At 39.4% G+C, this 25,383-nt stretch overlaps 1 protein-coding gene across 2 annotated transcripts in view; it reads right to left on the reverse strand.

Moving 5' to 3' along the window:
- Window positions 1-25,383, reverse strand: part of fibcd1b (fibrinogen C domain containing 1b) — a 120,060-nt gene that overhangs the window by 33,201 nt on the left and 61,476 nt on the right. For both annotated transcript variants that reach the window (XM_026173349.1, XM_026173348.1), the window contains 2 exons: window positions 21,221-21,357; window positions 1,443-1,539 (listed from right to left, as the gene is read on the reverse strand). In XM_026173349.1, coding sequence (XP_026029134.1) covers window positions 1,443-1,539; window positions 21,221-21,357 — 234 coding nt within the window. The remainder of the gene's footprint in view (window positions 1-1,442; window positions 1,540-21,220; window positions 21,358-25,383) is intronic.

Raw genomic sequence — 25,383 nt, forward strand, 5'->3', positions numbered from 1 at the left:
AATGGGCAGAAACTCTGGGTACCCTCTGGGCCTTGTGATTCACGAGCCACATTTGCGGCACAAAGGGAAAAAAATCATTTACAGTACGTTACAATTAATCTACAGTACATAGCGTGCCTAAAAAGCTGAGCTGCCCACAGATGCTTATGTTGTGTTACTCTTTCGTGCATATGTGTGTGCGTTTGAGTGAAGAGAGCTCTAATCTAGAAAGCCGATGGCAGAATATCTCAGCTGTGGTAAGCACGTCCATGACCTTGACTGTGAATGTGTGCTTTTACACAAATAGATTTCTTCGAGCGCCACTTACTCTGCCAGTCTGAACTTGAGCAAACTGTTGTGAGGTGGTTACCCGCACTTACTACGATGATAGCTCATTAACACCTGGCTGCTCAACCTTTCTAAAATGAGCTGCCCTTTTTTTTTTTCAGAATTAGTGATGCACTCAGAAAATATACGAAGCAGGTCACTGTTCTCCATGGATGACATATTGTTTTTTTTAATAAAAACACAGATTTATAGGAAAAAGACTTTATAGGTTTCACAATGACTTTGGCTGATGTTAAGAGCTGACGCCATGTAGCAATTACTGATATCCTATAAAGACGCTGACTATGACTGCGAAAAAAGTGATTAGATGTCGCCACAGGATTTAATTCTACAGCCGGAAATGTTTCTAATTTAGTCAGCTATCACGAATTTGCCCTCATCCTTGTGAGAAACTTGCTTTTAGACCATGATGTGCATGGATCCTCCTTCGCAACTCCCCCTCCCCACAAAGAAATATTTTGGTACATTTAATGAGAAGTGGTGTGAAGGCAAAGAATTTGGCTTCGGAAAAGTCGATAATTTCACAGTCGAATGAATTCTTTTGTTGGCATTCTTTCGCCTGTCAAGTTTTAAGGGGAGGCATAGACTAATATGCCTGGCTGCCAGTGAGAAATATAAGGATTTGGAAAAGGCGCTGGTTGAAAAAATACTTGTTTTAAGCAGACGGTGACCACTGAAAAAGCTGCAATAATAATTACACTGTTGTGTGTTTTGGCATATGAAAAACCAAAAATATTGTTATTGCATTGCAGGTCTTTTGGCCTGTGTTGTTCTGAGTGGCTATCACAATAAAACATCCTTGTAGTTCTTTCTCTCTGTTACCGCAGCATTTTTCATTGTCAGTAATACAGCTATTGCTGCTCTGTTGATGCTATGAAGGGTCAAACTCATCTCTATCTGTCGGCCTCTTCTTGGGTGTCTCTTTCATCTTGCTCCATCACCTGACATGACTAAGTGTTTTTCTCTCTTTTACTTTTTTGTCAACTCACAAGATGACCAACATTTATATACTGTGTGATTTCTCCTTCCCCCGAGCTTGGCTCACCATCCTCGGCAGTCTTGCGCATGAGTCATACATTGCGGAACACACACACGCACACACCTGAGCCACTTACCCAGCCAGTGTTCTCCGGTGATCTTGCCAAATCCCTCACGATAAGATTCCCATCCTCTGAAGAAGTTGACTGAGCCGTCCTCCCTGCGCTGAATCACCTACACAGTCAAGACAGCAAGACAAGAGTTCAGGGGTCAGATGAGATTCATCACACGCGGTGTGCTTCATCATCCATTGTGATGACTCATTCTGAGCCCCTCTGTTGGTCGCTGAGCTCATCCAGAACTAAACTAAATGAACTCATAAATGCTTGCTCTTTCACAAATGAATAATGCAAACACTCTTCCCACTAAAAAGGCAATTTGTCGGAAGATAATAAAAGGAATCCATTAAATCTTGACTGACTTTGAATCAAATTGCAGGGGAATCTGCATATGTAATTGAAAAGAAAAAAAAATCCCAGAAAAGAGATGATATTCATAAAATGATAATTCTAAATACACACAGAAAGATGAAATTGCTTTTCACCACGTATCATAAAAGTCTCTAAAAACAGTGGTGCACAGTGAAATTATATGATGAGCTTTTTATAGCATCCCTTCCAGTATGAGAAACAAGGAAAACCTTAGCAGATACTTAGCGATTTAGCTTAGCCATATGCATGTGTGAGGGTGCAGCATCTGTAGCGCCAAATGAAACACTCTATCTATTACAAGTGCTGACATCCCAAGCATCAGGCCCAAGATGAAAGGAAATTGGAAATGTGCTTCAGAAGAGAAATGCATGCAGATGGAAAACGATCTAGGACCTACTGTTGGAGACCATGTAAATGGCAAAATGACAAAAGAAATTCCCTGAGACAGTATATATTCAGCATGACTAATTCCCAAGCATACCACAAGGTACCAGATGGCACCAACAGCCATGTTTGCTTTTAACATCCGCACAGACAAAGAAACCCTGCTGAGCGACGGTTACGTCCTAATCATCTTCATCCTGATAATTGTCTACAAAATTGTCTTAATCTTCATTACTGAATCATCATCATCACTTATCACTGCAGGAATTTTTCTCCCCATTCTAGATCGATATGTTCTCTAATACTGGTAGCTGCCCCAGTTCATCTGAAGTCAGTAATGGAAATGTGGGTTTTTATTTATTTATTGCTATAACTTACATAAAGCTGTAAACAAAAATCTTTAAAAATGTCTGTCAGTTAATCGCTTATTATTATTATTATTATTTGTTTTTAACAAGACTAGATCATTTCCTAATACTATGTGACACTAAAGTGTTTGAGACATTGTACTGAAGCAGGATAAAACAGGAGCTCTAACACTATAGCTCAGAAATATCAAACACATGGTCCACCAAAGACTCTAATCTGTCCCACTGGATGACTTTGGAAAATGCATTTACATACGTTTTACAGCTTTACCTACTCATAAAGACCTTCCTTACAGCCATTCAAAACATTTTATGATTTTTTCTATGGGCTTACAGTAAAAAAAGAAAAAAACATTCTGTCAATCATTAAATAAAATCAACAATTATTACAGGACAGTGAGTGATTTAATGTTGAGCTAACAGAACTTTTACAGAGTCACTGCTTACGACTTAAGCCAAGAATATACATATTTCACAATAAAACAGCATCGTTTTTCTTTTCATGGGATTCATTTAAAGTAGAAAAATAAAGACTCATGCAACATAGCCACTGTTTATCCTCTTTTCAGTAGAAACTAAACAGCTGTTTTTTTCTTTTGCCTCTAAACATGCATTATAAACAGTGTAGCTCATTGTTTTGCAAGGACTGCATAGATCTGAAACTACCATTTACTCAAAGTGAAACAAAGGGATTTGTATCAGCACTTCCATAAGACTGTCTTTCCTCTGGTTGTGGCACATTAGACCATCGAGCAAGTGTCTCAGCTGCCAGTAATGATGGCAGTGATTGCACTTCTTAATTTCCACAAGATGACATGAAGAAATGTTGCTGCTTATAATAACTCTGAATCTACTAATTAGCATGAAAGCAGTGTGACTGACTGCCACTAGTAGGAGTGATGTGTTCTTTATTTATTTATTCATTTATTTAGTGCAGCCAGCCTTTTATTTGTCTTAGATGTCATAGACAGCAAAAAACATTTAATTTACGGCTTTGAGGTTGTTCCAAGAGTTCTTTCCAAAGAGCCCGTCCAGCCCTCTGTTTTTGCTTGGGTTGTGACGGCAGCATTTAGCCTTTGGGAGAAGCCAAAGCCAGCTGGTCAAAGGTCATCTGAACTCCTGCCTTCAGCATTCTGACACATGCACCATTGGTAATCCTCAATGTGCAGAGTGCAGCAGATCTTGGCGATGTCCCGAATCCCGGCCATCATCACTGACTGTTCCCACAATGGCAGTGATTTTTGCAGGTGGATGATAGCAATGCGAGATCTCTTGGTCCTGCTCATGAGAAACCTTCTCGGAATTAACTTTTTGAAGTGGCCGTTCAACGGGTGAGCCAGGAACTTGCACAACTTGACCAAGATTCTCAGATAAGTATCTTAACTCTCTTTACTGTGCACTGTACAGTCTCTGTTGTGCCTAAACACGACTCCTATCTTAAATTACATCACAAATTATTTTAAATTTTTAAATCATATCCCACAGATATTGCATCTTTGTATGGTGATGCTCTCCCTGACCTTTACTGTAGCCACCATTAGCTCTTCCTCAGCATTTAGTTTCTCTCGGCCTTCATTCAGCCACTTTTGTTACTTGACCTTATGTTTAATCTTATGTTCCTTTTCTGCTAAATATTAAAAATCTGTCATCCACCATATTTGACAGAGAAGGTGAGATTTCTTACTAGAATGTAGGCATGGAATTTCTGACAAATATGTTTTTTTGGTGTTTGATGTGATTGAAGAACACATGTTTCTTAACCAAGGAAAGAATTCTGCGATCATCCATTTTATCTGTCTTCTTGCCATCTTTTAGACATCATGGTGTTAATGCACTGGGTAGTTCACTCCTTTGAGTTTAGCCAGTGGTTGCTTGTGGTTTGAACAAAAAGGCATGGAGTTCAGATAAAAGTCATTCACCAACTTGTGGTCTTTAACCCTCTACAGCGAAACCTGTGTCGGGTGTCAGATGGTTGTTTTGCAATATGTTATCAACTTCTTTAACTCCTGAACCACTTGCTCAATTGAAAGAGTTCCAACAGTTCCTCAAAGCAGTGACTCTGTGCTTTTCAGTGGTAATAGGGTGATTACGGGAAACCCAGGAACAGTGTCACAGCAGCACCGCAAAGACGGAGGTTGGTTGCGAGACAGTAGTGTGAGTGTTTGTGATGGAGCTCTACAGAACACAGACATTTTATGAGACATTTGTCTTCTTTTCACCATGTTTCTGTGGTGCCGTGTCTGGGATAACCGCAATGACGCTAATATCACTGAAAAAGAGTTAATGCTTTCAAGAGCCGTTAACATTTTTCGACTGTGCTAGTGGATCAAGAGTTACAGTAGTTTGACCCAAACCTTGACCAGAAACCTTTTAATAGCTGAATACAAGAGTGAGAGTGTTCACAAACACAACACATACCAGCCACTATGAAAAGCAGCAGTACTCTATCTACCTCAGGTCAAGTCTTGGGGTAGTAAAGCCTAGTAAAAAAGTACATTCCTATAAATAGTTCAACAACATATATGCTTTAATCAGTTATATTTATCAGAAACATCTTAACCTAACCTCCCCTAGCCTTGCACATTGGTTTATGCCAGATGCTTCAACTGTCACAGTCTGGCTGGGGCAGACTGTATGTGTTGCAGAAGAGGACTCAAACGCAGACCAAAACGTGACGTGGATTAACAAAACAAGCCGTTTATTGAGGCTAGAAACAAGGGTACCAAACAATAGGGCATAGGTGAACACGAAACACTAACCTAAACTGGGTGAACTAAAACTAAACATGAAAAAACCTTAAGCATAGTGAACTGCCAGAGATACCTGGAGATGAGACATGGATGAGCAGACGACCTGACAAATGACATGCAAAAACAGAGGACTTAAATACACACATGAGGTGATCAGGGGAAGTGGAGACACATGAGGAAACAGCTGACTAACATGAACCTAATGACAGGAGCAGTGAAGCTAAATACAAAGAACCAAGAACACATGACTCCTTCCAAAATAAAACAGGAAACATAATGAAACGCAGACATGACAACCAGAACTTGACAACGTAAGACACAGACATGAAACACATGAAGAGCAGGGGAGACTTAACATGGGTTGGAAACACGAGGGGGAATTAATAAGAACTAAAATCACCTAGGCATGGTAACAAATGAACTTAGAAAACCTGAAGGGCTTAACATAAACTATAAACATCAAAATGAACTAAAACTCAAAACACTGGGTCATAAGACCCAGGACCGTGACATCATAAGCAAGTGATTGAGCTCCTTCTACTCTTACAGGTAAGTTCTACTGACATTAACACACCGCCACCCCCCGTTTCTTCACCTTCCACTAACTATCACTTAAATAATACTACCAAAAATAAAATATATAATTTTGTATCAGTCCCCCATTAAATTAATAATAATAATAATACTGGGAAATGTAACAGAATCCCTGATCTCCATCACACGCCTTTTTAAAGTGACTCCTAAACTTTTTTCCCTCTAACAGATTAATTTGGGTTTTCACTTGCATCGACATCTCCTTGGACCTCATATTGAGAGTTGTGGTGAACAGTAACTAAATGCAAGTTCAGCACTTGGAATAAACTCCAGGTCTTTTGTCTTCTTAATTTGGAATTCACCTGGGCATAAAACTCTATCTAAATCTATCTGTCAACTGTCTAATTATTCTTGAGCCCCAGATGCCTAAACAGTTAATGCAGCTCATTAATTCAACCCCACGAATTAAATGTGAAAGACTTGCGACCTGGCCAGGGTGTACCCTGCCTCTCGCTATGACAGTCTTCACATATATCAGAGAGCAAGGCAGAGCTTTTTTCACAGACAGCTCCCCCTCAGTCTGAATGGCAACTCTAAATAAACTCTCCATGAGCCATGTGTGCAGTTTTTGGTTTGTGAACTACGGTTGAAATGACAGATAGCTCTCCAAGAAAGATTTAATAACCAAGTGTCCAATTTTATTTTGAACCCTTGCAGTTTGGGTTCCATGTGTTTTAAAGGGCCACGACTACCACCCACTTTGTTAAATATTGATGCAAAACAGAAATTAAAATTAAAGCTGAAACCTGGCACTCCACTGCTGCGCATATAACTGTCCAAATACTGTCTCGACTGTAAATAATATTATTAATCATTCATACACAGGGTTAGAGTGTAGCTCATTTCCACATCCCAGCAGCTGAAAGCACAGATGGATGGATGGCAAATGCACTATAATTCAGTTCTATTATTATTAACACATATTGTACATTTTGTGTCAGAAAGGAGTTAATGACAGTCATGTTGTGTTAACATGTTCTGCTTACTACAATTACCACATGGTGTCAAGCGTATGCAGGGAAGCTGTCTGAAAATAGCAGACATGTAATCTCTGGGATTTAAGCTGCGTTTTCCGCATTTCCAAGACTCTGAAAGTTTGAACTTTTACTTGAAATAATAGCTTGGAAAATTCACACACCAGTGGTGACACAGCTGCCATGCATGGCAGATGACCTGCTATCAGGAACAACTTTAGTGGTCAAAGGAAACCTCTGAAAGTGGAGCGGCTGAAGATCAAACTGTCATCCACGAAAACCTGATCTGCAACCTGAGCTACTATACATAACCCGAGCTCATATTCATAAATGTTCATCTTACATTTGATACAAAAGCAGCTAATATTTAACCCTGTAACACCAAATCTATCATGTTTAATACATGTGTTTTGTGAGATTTCCAGACCTCTACATCATCAGTGTGATTTTGTTTTCTGGAAAAACGGGAATAAATTACACAAAAATGTCAGATGTCGCAAAAATTACACAAATGAAAAAATAAATCTGCAAGTTTCTCCTTTTTAAAAAAAACAAAACTTTTCACTCATTAAAAAAAGGCTTTACAGGATAAAGACTTTTGAAAAAAATGATATTAATTGCTGTAACATTGGCTTATAATGTAAATTATGTACAAAAAATAAATAAATAAAAATAGAAATTGTGGTATTTTGTGTTACAGCAGTGAAGCAAATGTGTCGTTGAAAAAAATGACTTTTATTTTCCCGTTATCTCTCAAATGAAATCTGTCTAGCTGCTTACATGCTTACATATAACACACATGTCGGATAAAAGATAGACATGAGAGATTTACACCATGCTTTCAAACATCTGTCCCGCTGACACTGAAACATAAAGGGAAAAACTGCTCGGGTGAAATGAAGGCACTGCTTTAGAATTCATTTTGTTAGCTCCTATACAAAAGGTCAGCAGCCATCCTTGGAGCTGATGTTCGAGTCTTCATTAACCTTTCCCACTAGCTCTGTAATTCAGGGGTTGCTGTCTGACACAAAATCAGAGATACTGGTGTACCAGCTACCCCGATACTGTGAATCACTTCTGCAGCATTGGTGAGTGGTCACGTGGAGCAGTACTCTACAAAAGCAGGATAACCAACAAGCAGTTCAGTTCATATCAGGGTTAACATACTTGTCTTGCTAGCCATGTCTCCCTCCACAGCCAGTATTCTTGTAAGACTCGAGAGCCCATCTGAGGTTTAATTGCATGTTGACCCTGAAGGTCAGAATCTCTCTCTGTGTGTGTATCTTCCCTGGAGACATGAACCTCTGCAGAGACACCAATCATTTTCTTTCACATGTTTGAGGAGGGAAAGGCACTGATCAACACTGGGAGGTGGAATGAAGCGAGGCTTTTTGGAGTGGGGAAAAAAAAATGTGTAGAGATGTTAAAGTGGGTGCTTGATCGTGTAGTCAATCTGAACCTTTGTCTGTATGAGTACAGATACATTTGAAACACTGCTAATTTGCTTCTAAACACAACCAATGAGTTTAAATATTCATGTACTTATTTATTTTACATATATATTCCAGCCATTGTAACGCATTTGTGTTCTATTATGACATAATGAGTGTTAAATAGGTTACAGTCAACATTTGTTCCCATTACTCTGATTCCTCGGCTTCACTGTCTTTTCCAGCTACGGAGCTCTTTTCTCTTTTACCAGGTAAAGTTTAAACAATTCAACAGGTTGTTACAAATTCCACCATTTCCACTACCTGGAGAGAATATAAACAAAGTGCGCTGTCTGTTTTGGATGCAAAATCGACCCTTCATTTTCCCAGGAGATTGAGTACCTGGTGTCAGATATAATTGCGCAGTGAAAGAGCGACTCGAAGGGAACCAATCTAAATGCCATTGGTGTTTTTTTATTTTTTATTTTTTTAACTCTATAGCCATTAAATTTAGCAATCAACATTTACTTCATGGTGATAAAAGCAAAAATGTGTCTATTCCCACTCTAATTTTGAAGTCAATGAGTAATACAAACTTTCTGTCTCTGGCCTCTTTCATCGCTGACATGTCTGAGTAAAGAATGTGCAGAAATTTGAGGCCAGTGACGGTCAGCTGCCTCTTTATCCTGAATATGTTTTCTCCTGTTGATGTGTTCCTGGACCTCGCACTATGAATCATCCATCCTAGTGGAGCTCTTCACTCCCCTGATTTGATTTATAGCATCCAGCACTAAATTCAGCACCTCACACTTCACTCATCCACATGCACACAGAGTCTGAGTGAGGCTGTGACTGACTGCTGTCTGCTCTGATCCCTACATTATGATCATTAATGCAGAACTTTCTCCGAACACTGGTCAGCACTGTGTCAGAACGCATTGTAAAAGAATTTTTGTGTCACAAAAATTCCCCCCAAACCCCCACAGCTTTTCATCCGCACCTTCAAAAAACAGGAAATGGAATCAGTCACCCAGTTCAGAGTGTATGCCTCTTCACACGCTCACACACACACACACACACACACACACACACACACACACACGCACACAGTTTCCACTAGGATGCAGCTTAACATCCCAAATGACAAATCCTCACACACAATGTCTGGCTAGAGGGCTGTACCTGACATCAAAGTTGTTTCTGCTAAGGTCAGAAGCTGACTTGTTCTATGTGGGTGAGGGGCAGGCAGTGCTCCCGCCGTACACAGACTGAGAACTGCAGTTATGATACAGCAGCAGTTTTATTAAAGGGTTCAGCAACGGATGCTGGGGTTTACTAACACAACATAAAGTATATAACCACCCTAAAGCGAAGTTACAAAGCCCACTGTGAATACAGGCTGGGATCACAACAATAAGTCAATATTAAAGGAAACTTGAGACAAAAAAACCAAAAGTATCATAGCATAGTACAATCAATTCTTTAAGTAAGTAACTGTTATAAATCAAGTTCCCTGAATGGATTATTAAGGTTCATCCCTCATGCATTATTGATTTATTTATTTATTTCAATAAAGGCTCACTTCTCTTCCCTTCATCTGAAGACTCCCCGAGCAAGCTATAGGAATTGCCAGTCCATGCCGTCAAACTATATGTTTTGCTAAAAGGCAGTCAAACCCAGCGTTGATTTGTAAATGCACAGAGGGGGCTATTCTGATAAATCAGAGGACAGGCAGTAAAATAAAAAAAGTAAAAAAATCCACAGTCCCTCCACCACATCGGACGAGACCTAGGTGCCAGCTGTTAAGTCTAAACAAAACTGTCATTCTCAAACAAAGCCTTAAGACAGATAAACCCATGTTTGGAAGCTTTTATTAATGCACTTACAGCAAGGTAGCACACAGCTCTGCCGTGACACAAACACACCACAGACGGAGAAAATAGTGCATCTGTGAATGACAGTCAAATGCACTGAGCTGAAATGAAACAGTGCACATGGATAATATGAGCCTTGAGCTGCCTGTGTTAAATAAACCTGTTCCCGATTGCCAACTCTGACAAGTTGGCCCTACCTACACAAGTTTGATGGGATTCTTCCCTTAGGAATATTAGAATAAAATTTTGAGACTGCCACTAGTACACTGTAGTTCCAAAGAGAAAATAATCAGCTATGGCACTGAGCTGTTTATTATTGTCTCCAGGTGCACACACACACACACACACACACACACACACACACACACACACACACACACACACACACACACACACACACACACACACACATATATATATAGCTGGATTATACCTATGTGGATATACTAACAGGGTATTATTTTGTTTATGACAGTATGTCACAGGGTACAAGTCAGAATTGCAGTGGCAACAGCTGTATTTTTGTTAACTCAGTGGAGTGGATCTTTGTTCCCTTGTTTTTTTTCCTTATTTTTTGAGGAGCAGCTATTTACAAGGCTGTACAGATGAAGAAAAATAGCTTTGAGGGTGCCAGCAGCTCCTGTAACATGTATTGTCAGAGTGTCTGTGTCACCAAATCAACATCATTTAAGTATTAGACATGTAAAAGTCAAGTTCACTTGACACCTCTTTGAAAAAAAAGTAACCCCTGCATTTAGGGACTCTGGGTTTAGGGCCTGCAGCCACTGGCTAGACACAGACACACACACATGCAAAAAAAAAATTAAAAAAAATCAAGACTAGCATCAGGCCAACATCTAAATGCTCTATGCAAATACAGTCAGTAGTTTTAGGAGGACCGTTTAAACAGGCAAACAAGAAATGCAGTGAAAAAAACCAAACAAAAAAACAATGGCCGAAACAACGTTAACAAGCAAATCTCCACTCCTTAATGACCATCTCACCCAACACACGGGCTATTGCACAGGCATGATTACATTAAGCTCCCTGTAATCTCTGCAGTAGATGGAGGCTACTTAACAAGCTGCCTTAAGCTCTTCAGCAGGCTTTCTGTCAACTACTGGGAGCCTGCAGCGTGCACAGACGGACACCCTGACTGACAGACCAGAACACAGGGAAGAATCAACACAAGCACTCAAAAGCTGATTCTGGGAGATTTACAGTCTGGCATGTGACTGGGTGGAAAAAAGGCATTATGCCAATAGCTTGTTAGCTCTTGGCATATAGGCTACATGCTGTGAGCACACTATGTTTATATGTTTGGTGCTTTGGCAACAGATGTCACTTGCTCTGCTCACTACCTGAAGGTAAATGGTAACATCTTCCTGAGCGCTTAATATATCTGCTATAAAGGCAAACTGAATCACACAGGAATGATCTTTTTTTTTTTTTTTTTAAAGCAGCATTTATGGAAAACAGACACAATGTGGAAATAGCCAAGATAGACATGTAGACAGGAGGAAAATAAGATAAATAAAATAAATACACAAAACATGACTTGATGCTAATAAAATCAGCTCCAAAAGCAGCTCCGTGCTCCTTTTCATAAGATGGATCAAAACAGACTGGTAGAGGAGCTTCTAACAGTTTGATTACATTGTTAAGAATATTGATGATATAGTGACAAATTCAACACTGTCTGATGAAAGCACTCATAAATCCACAACAGTCTGCACAATTGCTATCTTCAAAGAGGAGTGCAAACATCTGCTGGTGAATGTTTTATAATCCTATCAGAAAGACAGATGTGCTCCAAACACAGCAGCAGCAAATGAGAACAGAAGGACAAACACAATCCACAAGCATTTTTTTATTATTTTTTTTTTTTCACTCCTGCTTACACACATATTTCTGCATTTACATGTGCTTAAGTAAAAAAGATTATTCTTGGCTTGCAGGGGTAACCTGATTTCAGAAACATCATATAAATAAGAAATCTGTTTTTCCCTTTTTTGGGTGGGGTGAAAGGATTAAGAGAAACCGGGTTAACACAGGTAGATCTCTGCTAGGGCTTGTAAACATTCTTCTAAAGTCTGCATGTAGACAAAGATCAAGGGCAGTACAAGACTTTGGGATTTAGCATCACACTGGTGTGGCGCGTGCCAAGATACAAGAAGCTAAAACTGATTTATTTATTAAAGCCAGTATAAGCTTTACTTATATAAAGTGCTGTGCAAAAGTCTAAAGCCAGCCCTTGTTGTTTTATATTTTGCATTCAAAGAGCTAAAAACAAATTTATTAAAAAAAAAAGAAAAGAAAAAAAAAACCAACAAAAAAACAAAGCAGTTGTTTTTCTATTTTGTCATTTGAAATTTGTTATTTAGCCACTTAACACTGAATTCTGAATCATTCCAGCATAAAAATGGACCTAACTCAAGGAGGGACTATTGTTGTGTCTGCACGACAGAAACCTGCGCCAAAAAGACAAAGAACGAAACTGTTTTAGTCTGTTGTAATAACACATAATTTGTTCCCACCGCTTTAGTTATATCTATGAAGAATGCCAAGGCTTGCACAGTTTGCACCAACAAGGTAATTGCCAAAGAGCTGTTAGCTAAACACTTGCCATAACTCAAGATGACATCCAGTGTGTCCTTAGAGGACAAAACAAGAGGTGGCAGACAAAAAAACAAACAAACAAACAAAAAAAACACAGCAAATGAACACTATCTGAAAGTCATGCTCTTAAGAAAGTCCAGCAAAGACCTGACACAGGACCTGAGAAATACATCTGGCCCTTCATTTGGTTCATCTACTATTCACTCAGTGCAAGGATGGCTGTCAAGAAGCCATTCATAAGGAAGGGGAAACAGGCAGAAAAGGTGCACACATGCCAATTTACACAAGAACTAGACTGAAAATCAGTGGCAACGGGTCATACGGAGTGATGGATCCAAATTTGAAAATTCTGTAAGTACTGAGGAGGTCAGGAGAGAAGTGAAACAGCATCTACAGCCATCTGTAAAACACAGTGACGGCTGTCATGGATTGAGGCTACATTACATTCAGTGGTGTTGGATACGTTGTTAAAATTGGTTGAATTATGAACCCATGAAAGTACCATTAGATTTTGATCCAGCATTTGGAAAACATCTGATTGTCAGTGACCTCATTTTTCGTGCTTTCAACACACTGCCAATGCTGTAAAATACCTGAAGAGAAAAATACACGATGGGACACTAGCAGTCTTGGCTTCCCCAGAGCCCGGACCTTAACATTACTGAAGCAGTGTGGGATCATCACGACAATGACTGGAACAAAATGGAGCCAACATTCAAAGAAGAGCTTTGAATGTCCTTGAAAATTCTGAAGACTACTTAAAGAAGCTGTACGACCTCTGTTTCTGCCTTACTTCATGTATTGCTATGTGTTTCCAAGCAAAACAGAAAGAAATGAAAAGTGGCTCGAGATGAGGCTTGAGGCTTTTCCATTAAACGGTAGCAGCAGCTATATCAAGAGTCCTGTTCGCGTGCTTGCTCAGATAGGAAATGTAGAATTAGCAAATGTTTGTGCAGCATCTCTCCCACAGCCGTCTAACCTTCCCCATTCCCAAAAAACACTCATCCCAGCCTAATGGCAGTAATATCCTAAAGGACATGTCTGACTCTGCCTGTTGTAATGCGTCCAGTGGACAGCTCATGCTCTGTCTCAGCACCACAATATTATTTCTTTATGTCAGATATTTAGGGTGAAAACAGAGGTTTGCTTCATTGTCGAGAAAAGTAAATTGAATTTGGATAGAGTGACTGTTGAGTGTGCAAACTAAACATTAAAAAGAAAAATGCATGCTTTAAACAGAAGTGAGATTGTACTCGTAGGTTTTCAGTTCTGTGCCTTACAGATCATTTAGAGATATGAAACAACTGGAGAAACTTCCATCCTGGATTTGCTTTATTTTTCAAACCAATAAACTAACAGGCATGAAATATTGAAGAACCTGCGAGTCAGATAGAGATGCTGAAAAGCCTATAGCGTCGCCTCCGACATGCTCAAAAAGGCACTCTAAGCCTCCTGAGGAGTGATACAACATGCACACAATCGTACATTCAATCTCAAAAACTTTTACATTTCAGTTCTTAGCTGAATTGAATATTTGAGAGTGATTGCAGTGCTTTCGATAAAAGCACCATTTGATAATGCAGACCCGCAGAGCACTTTGATATATCTACTCTCATTAATTATTTATGCTGTGGTCATTTTTAGGCCCTTCCTTTTAACAAATAAAATAGTAATAATAGAAGACATTACCCTAAGCCGTGAGAATGTGTTTAAATGGCATTTGAAATCACCCTTTTGCAGATGGCAATGCTTGCCCAAAGGATTACTCTGGCTATATATATATATATATATATATACATATATATATATATATATATATGTACAGGCATCTCTGTTTCTTTGATTATTTGTATAGATAGTTGAACACTTCATAACTTATTTTTATGAGTGCTGAGTGTGTGTTTTGGGAGCAGGTAATGACAGCTTTCTTCTTTTATGTCCTATCTGCCATCATCCCTCCTACCTCTGTTGTCCAACAGTCTCTGGGGCATGAGTTATGGCAGTGAGGAAATACTGACCAATTTCCTCTGACAACCATTCACATCAACCTGCATGAAATGTCTCTTCTCTTCTCTTCTCTTCTCTTCTCTTCTCTTCTCTTCTCTTCTCTTCTCTTCTCTTCTCTTCTCTTCTCTTCTCTTCTCTTCTCTTCTCTTCTCTTCTCTTCTCTTCTCTTCTCTTCTCTTCTCTTCTCTTCAAGCACTAAAATACACTAATGGTGGTTACTGTGTACTATACTAGCCCTATCCAAGATGCGCACCTCTGTCAAAACTAGTATGTTAACTCTGACTAACAATATCATTATGATTTATCAACACAGATTTGATCTGATACATCTTTTTTTGCTGCTGCTCATTGATTTTTATCCTGTTTAGCGTCTTCTCTTTAAAAAAAAAATGGAAAAAACACATTTATATCTATTTGACATATGAGTCATCGTGCTATAGAGGATACTCCCTGCAGTGCGGGAAACTCATATTCTGCATAGTATCTTACAGTCGAGAAAACTCAGCATGTTATTCTAGTTATTGATTTGTCTTTCGTATAAAGGTACCACCACTCTACTCACTTGACAGTTACTAAAACCCTACATTTAGTCTTTATCTACAATTTTCTATCTCAGTCTCTGAATCAACCTGGTACACGGCCATTTTTTTCCCATGCAGCCTCTAAACTCTTTATTTATTGATTGTGTAAAAGGCTGTTGTTTTTTTTCCAGTTATTACATGTTTTAATTATAGTAAAAAAACAAACAAACAAAAACCTTTCTCTAAGTATTCACCACGTTACAACCTACTTTACAGCATCTGCAGTTTGCAAGCAGCCAATTTAGTTCAATTCAATTCAGTTTTACTTATAAATGGCCAAATCACAGCTGCAGTCACCCCAGGGGGACTATTGTAAGGTAAAGGCTTCTACATTAAGCCATTAAGACCCAACAGAGAAAAAACTGGCTGTTTCTTTTGCACACTTGTGTGTTTTTGTTTTATTATTTTTTTATTTTAAGTGAGATTTTCCTGTATGTAACGAGACCGCAGCTTTAATGCATCCGGTTCCTGAAACTGCAATGGCTCCCAAATTTGTTAGCTATGTAATGCATTGTTTTCCTTTGGTTTTTATTGCGCAAAATAAAAAAATAAAAAAACTGGCGTTACTTGATTAAAACTTGGCTGTCAGTGAATTTTCTAACCCTCAGTGAAAACCAAACCAAAATCCTATATGTTTTTTATTAACCCTGTTCATTGCCAGGCAGCTCAGTTCACAAATTTGACTCCATCCCTCAGATCTCTAACTTCATGCTGTAAACTTCATGTAAAGAACCTTGTTATAATCTTGACTTCTGCTCCCAAATTAGATTTGCCGATTAAATCTGTCGTCAATGCTGGCTTCTCTCAGTCAAGACTCTTAGCTAAAGCCATACCCTTCTGTTCTTTTAAAACCTTGAAAAGGTGGTCAACACCTTTATCACACCCAGGCTGGATTAATGCAATTCCTTATATCCTAGAGTGATCAACACTGCTTCACTAAGAGTTTTCAAATCTCAATTAAAAATTCATCTTTTCTCTTTAACCTTTTAATTTTAGTTCAATTTTTAACTGTCTCATTCTTATTTTCAAATATGCTTTTAATTTTGCTTGTAATTATCCTCTGTGATTTTAATTATCTCCCATTTCTGTTTTGCAGTAAACTCCACCCTAATTGTTTTATTAATTATAATTATAATTAATTATATGTGTATCCTAATATTATCACAGCATATTTGTAGTTTGACACAGTACCAATATTTTATTCTCATAACCAGATTATTGCAAAAATCACCCTTCATAGTGTGGACAGCTTGATGGAAAAAGTAGACACTAGAATTTAACTATGTGTTATTATTAATGTATAGTTTCAGAAGAAGTTAAAAAGAAGCAAACCTGAGATTCGTGATGTTAGAAATAGTGGATTTTGTGGGTGGCTGTGTTGGTTTGGTCTGATTATGAGTCATGCATGGCATTATGGAACACATTTTCTTTGAACATGCTGCCATTTAAAACAGCTGGTGGTCTCTAATTTTTGCCCTTTTTTCTAAAGGCAAATCTTGTAGGGTGCTATTAGAACAATGAAACAGAAATCGTCCAGGCGAACCCACACATTAACGCCCTCCAAATGCTAAAACTATGGGAACTGCTATTGGTGATATCCGGTGAACATATTTGTCTGCTGTATTAAGGTACAGACAAGTGAACAGACCCTGAAAACACATTCTTCTAAAGGTCATCACTGACTGATGCTACAGCTCTGCTGACTGACATCTAAATCTATGTAAGACAGCTGTACAATTAACAAGGCTCCCTAAAGGTCACCTTTTCACTGCAAATACTGCAGAACAGAAACATTTGATTGCATTTGAATTATCCATTTCAAAGTACGGGGAGCGATCTAATTCCTTTTCACTTATGGTATTATTTTTTTTAAATCCCTGCATCCTTGTTATCACTCTTCCTCCCTTTTGGATTCTGATGTTTTCATCAAGCCCACTCCCTTCTTTGTCTCCTCCGAGTCCCACTCGCTCTCCTCTGTTCCCTCCCTTCTGCGAGTAACCTGCTCATCTTTCAGTGTGTCTGCAGCAGCCTCTGCAACAGTGCTACAGTATGTCAGTATGCTAATGAGGTGGCAGCATATGGCTCATTCCTTATTTAAGCTCAGCCGTCAGACAGGCACTAAGCCACTCAACTCACCATGCATCTCCTCTCCCTACCTGCCCCAGTTGGATCACACCACACTGATCTCTTAATGAGGCTCAAGCGTTATCACAATCAGCTCAACACACCAGGCCGGATCAGTAACTGCTATATTATCACCTCAATCGGAGCTGTTAATCCTTTTATAGGACCATACCCAAAGTCTGCTCACTTTGACACTGCTGCATCTTTCGGAAAACGGACGGGAACTCTGACAGGAAAGCACGTTCACGTTCAGAAACTGTTTTTGTGGAAGTATGCTCGCTTTAATGCACAAACAGTAATTCATGCACAGACACACGAACACATACACCCTCCCACTCACACACACACATACAAGCTGCTATCCACTGACAGGCTGGTATGTAGCTCTATTCCATCATGCTGGGCTAAGCACTCTGTCACTCTGACAGTCTGGCTTTATTTGATGATAGGAGGGTACGACCTTGCCTATCTCACGCAGTTAGTCACTGGTTTACAAGTGCACACACATGCACGCACAATTCACTGACATGCCGATTAAACAGCGACTTGAGCTGATATTTTATATGTGCTTATGTCACTGTCGCGGATGTGGAAAGCAAACTCAGACGCAGTATAATAGGATACCTATTTCAGACTACATTTGCCTTTGCTGTGCTTCTTTTCCTTATTAAGCTTGACAATGTGCATAATGACTGTAGCGGCATAATACGTCCGCCAGTATAAACAGTCAATTAGTGCGTAAAATGCAGACAATATAGCTGTGATTGCAGCCACAGACTGCGAGCAAAGTAGTTTGGAGGTTTGAAACTGTGCGCTCTCCTTTAAACCTTTGAAAGTTCTGCACACATTCAGGAGGAAAGCCTTCAAGGAGTTTTAACTATCCATTTAAAAAAAAGAATAAACAAGGCAGCATTGCACCCTAACCTTTATAAATGGGAGAGATTTAATTATTCCCTTAAAGGATGTAGAAGACTTTTAATGCTGCTTATGTTACTTTGCGAGAAGCAGAAATCTTTTTCTTTAACAGCTCATTGAATAGATTTTTTTTAACTATCCATTCAAATACATGGGACAGAGCTGAAAAACTGGGCTCTTGGTTTTACTTACAAGTATCACAACCTATTATATATCAAAATATTGGATTGTGCAGCTTCAGTTTCAGAGTCTTAGTCCTCCATTAAAAACTGCTCTGCTTTCCTGACAGCTGCTACATTATGCTTTAGAACAAATAGACATAAATGGCTCTAACCAGTAAGAGTGTGTGCGTGTGCCTCCGTGTGTGTTTTGTGTGAGATACATCTAAACCACGCTTCCAAATATAACCTCAAACATCCCTGTGTAAATGTTTGTTCACCTCGCTTGTCTTTCATTCCCCAAAGATGCAGTGCATCCAGTATACAGTCTCACTTAAACCGTGATGTTTGCTTTAACAAGGCCAGACAGCTGACATGTATTTGATCAAAGAAAAACCACATTCTTAGGAAACAAAAATATCTCTTTTTTTTTCTTAATTAAATACAAAATATTACTGTACAAAGACAAGATTGCAAGAATTACAAAGCGAAAAACACACAATCAGTGCAGGAATTTGTCAGCTATAATGAAAACATTTTCTCCGGTGAGTTTGATGCACAGCGAATGGAATTACGCATAAAGTCAGATGCTGTAATATGCTTTCTTTGTATTTTTTCTACAAGAAATCTCAGCACGGGCAAAGCAAAAGAGTATCTGAATCTCTACTCATGATGACAGCACTTACTTAACTTTTATTGAGCATTTACAAAACAAAAGGTGTCATCATCTTCTGCTGTGACTGCCCCTGTAATACTGGCTTTCCTTTTCTGCTTTATTCATTTGATATTGTCACCTAAATTATGAGTCACGAATATTATGTTTTTGAAATTAAAAGCAAATCATGAGCAGGAAACCTCTGTTTTAGTAATTAGACAATACTTTTGGATATAAAATGTCACAACTTCATAATTTTACCAGAGTTTAGACATGTATCTATGTGAAAATTCTTGAGCTACAGTACTGTGCAAATATACGCTGATATACAGCATATATATATATATATATATATCAGGCCAACAGAGTGCGAAGTCTCTTAGGCAGCTTTCTTTAAGTAGTCTTCAGGAACAGTTCTCCAGGCTTCTTGAAGACCTTCAAAGCCTTTTAAAGGGATGTTTGCTGCCTTTTTGTTCCAATTTTAATAATAATGTTGAGGGGTGGGCTCTGACGAGGCCAATCCATGACTCATATTGTTCCATTGTGGGTTCTTCTGACTTCCTTGTCATGCTGAAAAATGAAGCCATTGCCAATCAGACTTTTCTGTGTTCATAATTCCACCCATTGCCCATCACTCCATAAAACATGGTACCAATGATCTTGAGTCCAGTTCTTGTGTAATTTGGCATATGTCAGCCTTTCCCCCCCGTTTTACTTCCTTAAAAATGGCTTCTTGACACCCTTCCACTGACACCATTTCTAATGAGGCTTCAGTGAAAAGTAGATGGATCAGCCAAAGAGCCCGATGCTTCTATCAAGTCATGTCTCAGGTCTTTGCTGGATTTTCTCCTGTTTCTTATGGACATGATCGTGAGATCCTGTTCATCTGCTGTACTTAGTTTCTTTTAGAACTGCCACATCATATTTTGTCTCCAACTCTTTTCAGATTTTTTAAGGACACATTGTAAATCATGCGAAGACATTTCTCAGCCAATAGGTCTTTGGGAATCAGCTTGTTAGTGCAAAAATGTTATCTTATACCTGTCAAACTACGTTACCTTTGTCATATTTAGGAGATTCAGCTAATAAACTGGGAAGAGATTATGTGTTTTTGCAGTAGTAAAAAGTACCTAAAGATACAATACAATTTAAATAGTTTCTTTGCTGTTGTATGTTATGTGTATGCACAAGAGCGGTTCATCCCTTGAGTTAGGTGATGTTTTTATGCTTAAATGCTTCTTAGATCAGTGTTAAGTAGCTAACACCAACAACAAAAAGATCAAGTACAATTACTGGAGTAATTTAAAAAGCAGGTAATGTCCAAAGAAAGACTTTGAAAGGCCTTCAGAAAGTGTGGAGAACTATAGCACAAGACCACTTTAACAAAATTGGAAGGAATTTCGACTCCTTAGGAAATCATAAAGAATTAAGGGGGGCAGCTGGGAAAGGCATCAGCCCTCTGCGACCCTGAATTGGATAAGCAGAGGAAAATACATGGATGGATGGATGGGGTGACTCAAGACGTTTGCATGGTACTGTATGGCACAAAATATATTTTATTTATATTTCATATTTCATTCATATATGCTTCAACCACCAAATTATAATCAGTTTTTTTAAAAGTAAAGACTTTCCCAAATTTGAAAAAATCTCAAGGTGTTCATGACATATTGCACACATTGCTTCGTCCAGTAACTGTTAACTTTATATTTAACCAGCAACATTTAATAAGTCCATCGTTGTCCAAAAAAATATTGCAAAACTTCCCTCAAGACAAGGGTTAGGTAATCGGTTCATACATGCAGATTTTAAAAAGCAGACCTAATAAAATGACCTTCTAGTACCTTGCATTCCCTGAATACATCTTGATTACTACCCTAGCGCACCAAAAGAGTGAATGTTGCTCCCTCGGGGAGAGACACACAGGGGTTAAAAGCTGTGTGTGGGTGTGTGCTCACTGTGATACAAAAGTGTGTTTTTCTCTGACTCACCGTCCAGCCTCCACCGTCTGTCGTCATGTCACAGTAGACCTGGAAGCCTGAAGGGTGGTGAATAGGAAACACAGAATAGATGCCATCTTCTCTCTGTCCACTGGCATACAGATCACCACAGTCACGGGGACGTGAGCCTGGGGACATGCAAAAACAGCGAGTCATTAAATAAATTGGCTCTAATATGGATTTCAAAGGCAAAGCATGCACTTGTACACGAGTCTTGCTTTGCCTTCCATTTAAATCCAGGCACTGCCACTGACACACGGACACAGGAATTGTAAAGGAACAGTTTGAGTGTTGTGAAAAAAAGATTGATGATGAGATCGACGAGCAGGTGATGGATGACAAAAGTGGAACAAAACACACTGTAAGTCTGTCAAAGACGAAATTATGGGAGGAAAAATATGAAAAGCAAGTAGGTTAAATGAAGCTGGGAAGACACGAGGGTGGAGCGCAGATATACAGCACCGTGATGCGAGATAATACAAGTAGCTGGGAAAGGAATAATCAAAAGGAAGTTAGAGAAAAAGAAGGATATCTTAGTGAGGAGGTATATACATTTGAGGGATATAAAACAGACAAGGAGGCAGAAAGATTGGAGAGAAGTATATAACGGGCAGAATTCGAGATGAGTTAGTGAAGAGGAGACGTGACAGTGACAGAGAGAGCTTGTAAGCCACAGCAGAGCAGAATAGTAGCACCCTTGTCTGTGACTGAGAAACCCTTCTTACACAAGGGATACAAAATCTATTCACCAGGAAGCAGGAGAGAAACTCTGTGATGAGGACAGTGTTATAGATTATGCCTTCACCGGGTCAAACCCCTGAATTTAAAACAGCCAGGAGACTTCTTAAAAAGACCATACAAGATTTTTTTTTACAGAACCCTACATGATAGGAAATGTTTGCTCTCCCCGAAGCTTTTCAGTTTCTCCGTGTAAGCCTCGGCTAATAAGATCCGAACTTTCATCACCGTCACACATAAATGGTAACATTTCCTACTTCTTTTCATTACTGGAAACTGGGGGTGTCTAGGTTCGATAGAAGAGTCGCTATTTAGGAATTCTCTAACACAGTCATTTCTTTTTCAGCTTAATCATCCCTTAGAGCCGAGAAAATTTCCTTCCAAGTAACACCTTCATTGATTGCACTTACACTCTAGGTCTGCTTTTACTTGACCTGCTTTATGGCTGCAAGATATTTAATACAAAAGCATACAATGGAAGCAATAAATGAATGGGAATCACTCGTTTTCAAATCTTTCTCCAAGACTTAGTGACACAGGCTTTACATTCACAACTTTAGATGTCTTATAGTTGTATGCATATGTCTGCGCATCTATCATTAAATTACATGTTCTGTTAATTATTTTTTTAAATACAACCCCACTGCATTAGATATATATGTGGCCCTTTCATTGAATGCAATTACTTTTTTTTTTAAATTTAGTAAACGCAGAAAATTAAACAGTAATTGTGGCATGCACAGAAAGTTATCAGTCTAATGAGTCGTGGGAATGCCCCATTAGATATTCCAAAATGCAAGCATATTTTGGAATAAATAAGAACATTACTTGCAGATCACTTACACATACTCACACACAAGTTTTATCAGATCTACCCAGAACCACCTTACATGGGAAGAAGTACTGGGACGTCTACACATTACATCTACAGATCGGCCATAGCCATCACAAAGCTCCCGGCACAGGTTTTGTGCTGATGTTAATGCCAGAAGAGTTTGGGACTCAGCAGTTTCTGTAGTTTTTATAAGATTTCAGTTTGCGCAGGGTGCCGCCGGTGCATCGAGCCACCTGGGGGGCTCTTCGACTGGTGGGGGAGGTTGTTACATCTTGCAGGAGCTCTCCTCTCTTCAGGACCTCACTCTGCAGGAGGGGGAGATACAGGAGAGGTGGAGGAAGATCTCAGCCTGGGCGTCTATTGTCTCATGTAGTCTGGAACATGAGTGGATGACGGGGTGGGTGCAGTTTTCTCTGTGGTGGGGTTGGGTGGGCTGTCCCGGGCTCTGTGAGGCCAGGCGGCGCTGCTGTACTGGGCCCCGGTCCGGATGGGCCTGGGCCCCCTTTCCCTGGCGGGTTGCGGAGTGTGGGGGTGCGGGGGAGCTGGCTCGGCCTGGGGCTCGTTCACTCTGGCACAGCTGGCTGCCGGCGGAGCTCACGGGCACGTCACTGCAACCCCTCCTGGCTTCTGCTCCACGGCTGCTGAGTGAGCCCTCATCTGGGACTCTCCTCAGCTCTTTCTGGGACAGTGGCGCGGCTGCCCCTCTGTTGGTCTTCCTTGGTCTCTTGTGTTCTGAGGGCCTCTGGATGTCTGGAGTTTTGATCTCCTCCATACCTGCTTCATGCCCTGGAGGACAGGGCTGTGGCTCCCCACACCCTCTAGCAGATCATTACATGAAGGAACCTTTTAAAAACAAGTGTGTTCATGCTCACAGGTGCACACACGGGTGCTCACACACACAAACTACACCCTTTTTGGCTCCTACCTTAAAGCACACTGTGCGCTGTCGATCTTACGTGCTGCACAATAATGTTTAACACTTAGTATTTACTGTTATATTCCCATAGATCATCATGATGTTGTTTATCTCTTGTTAAATGCTTGTTTTCTTTTTTCTTTCTCAACAGGTGATCCAGGTGATTGATTTATGTATTTTTTGTCTGCTTATTTTGTTGGTTTTTGTTTTTTGCCCTTTATCCCCATCCCTCTTCTCTGCTGTTTTTTCCCCCTCTTTCTTTCTCCCTTTTCTTTTCCTCATTCAAGTCTGTCCCATCTCTAGCAAGTGAAAATAAAAACTAAAATAAACAATAAAAGGTGAATCAAATAGACCATTACGGCAAGGCTGGGACGGTCCATTTGGTAAAGTAAATCCGTTGGGCATCTTTCTTTGCCTTTAGACAACAATTCTGATGGCAAAAGAGCCAAACGGGACAGGCAAAAAAAAAAAAGATTTCAGTTTGCAATAACATCACTTAAAATTTTAGTTGATCAAGAAATGTCTAGTATAGAACAAATTTCACCAAATGACTTGTTGCAACTGTGCCATCAAATTTCAGTATCGCTTTCAAATCAATAAGCTCTTTTGTGAAGGCAGACTTGCATGCGCGTGCTTGACTTTATACACCTCTGGCAATGAGACTGAAACCTGTGTTTCAGTCTCACTAACGCTAAACATTTAATGATGTTTAGCGTTACTGTGAAAGCTTCAGCTCAGGAAGTTGTTTCAGCATATTGAGGTGAGTTTTGGATCATCTACCTGTTTTGAATTAGCCAGCCTCCTTTCAATCTCTGTTTCTTAATTTAATATTTGCACTGTTATACTTAGATTTATCAGAATACATTTTTCAATTAGTCCTGAAGGTCTGCTACAAAACACCAAAGAAGAACATTTCTCTAAATATATTTGATGATTGTGGGCAAAGAACCTTTTTATCAACAGCATGTACGGCTTATTGAGATGACGATTTTCATACTTCAGACATCTGCGATGAGACTGTAGGTTTTTTTCTTTTATCTAGTGACTCATCCATGTAAACCTTGTCAATGCACTGAAATTGCACAATGAAATGGTGTAGCACTTCTCCTGTGTCAGCTAAACCTTCCTGCAGGTTTTTTGCAGTCATTAAGGAGTCTTTGCTTTGCATTTCCTGCCCACTATTTCTTTGTTTTGTTTCAATCAAAGAATTTGTTTCAATCATTTCTTAAAAACTTTTTGGAATGTCTTTTATAGCATTTCTGTACTTTGTAGGCACAAATTTGCTTCATTTGCAGGGTTCTGAGTTGCTTAGGTGATCATGTGGTTGTTGATTATTACTATAAGGATTTTAAAAAAATCTACTTCATCAACTTTAAAACATAATGTCGCCCAGATCTCTACAGATCTTTTAGAAACATTACCTATAATGTTAAAATGTACCATTGCCTATAACATGTACAATATATCGACTTTCTGGTTTCTGAATCTATTTTAGCGGCAAAGTAACCACTATAGTTTTTCCATAAATGTAAGCTTCCAGTTGGTTCAGTTGTTGGGGGAATATTCCCAGCCATGGATTTGAAACAACATTGGCGTCTAATGCAGTAGAGACGTGTAACAATACAGCAAGTCGAGCTCGCTGAGAGCTGCAGAGCAGGACTAATA

The sequence above is a fragment of the Astatotilapia calliptera genome, chromosome 7 (assembly GCF_900246225.1).
Source record: "Astatotilapia calliptera chromosome 7, fAstCal1.2, whole genome shotgun sequence".
Taxonomy (NCBI): Eukaryota; Metazoa; Chordata; class Actinopteri; order Cichliformes; family Cichlidae; genus Astatotilapia; species Astatotilapia calliptera.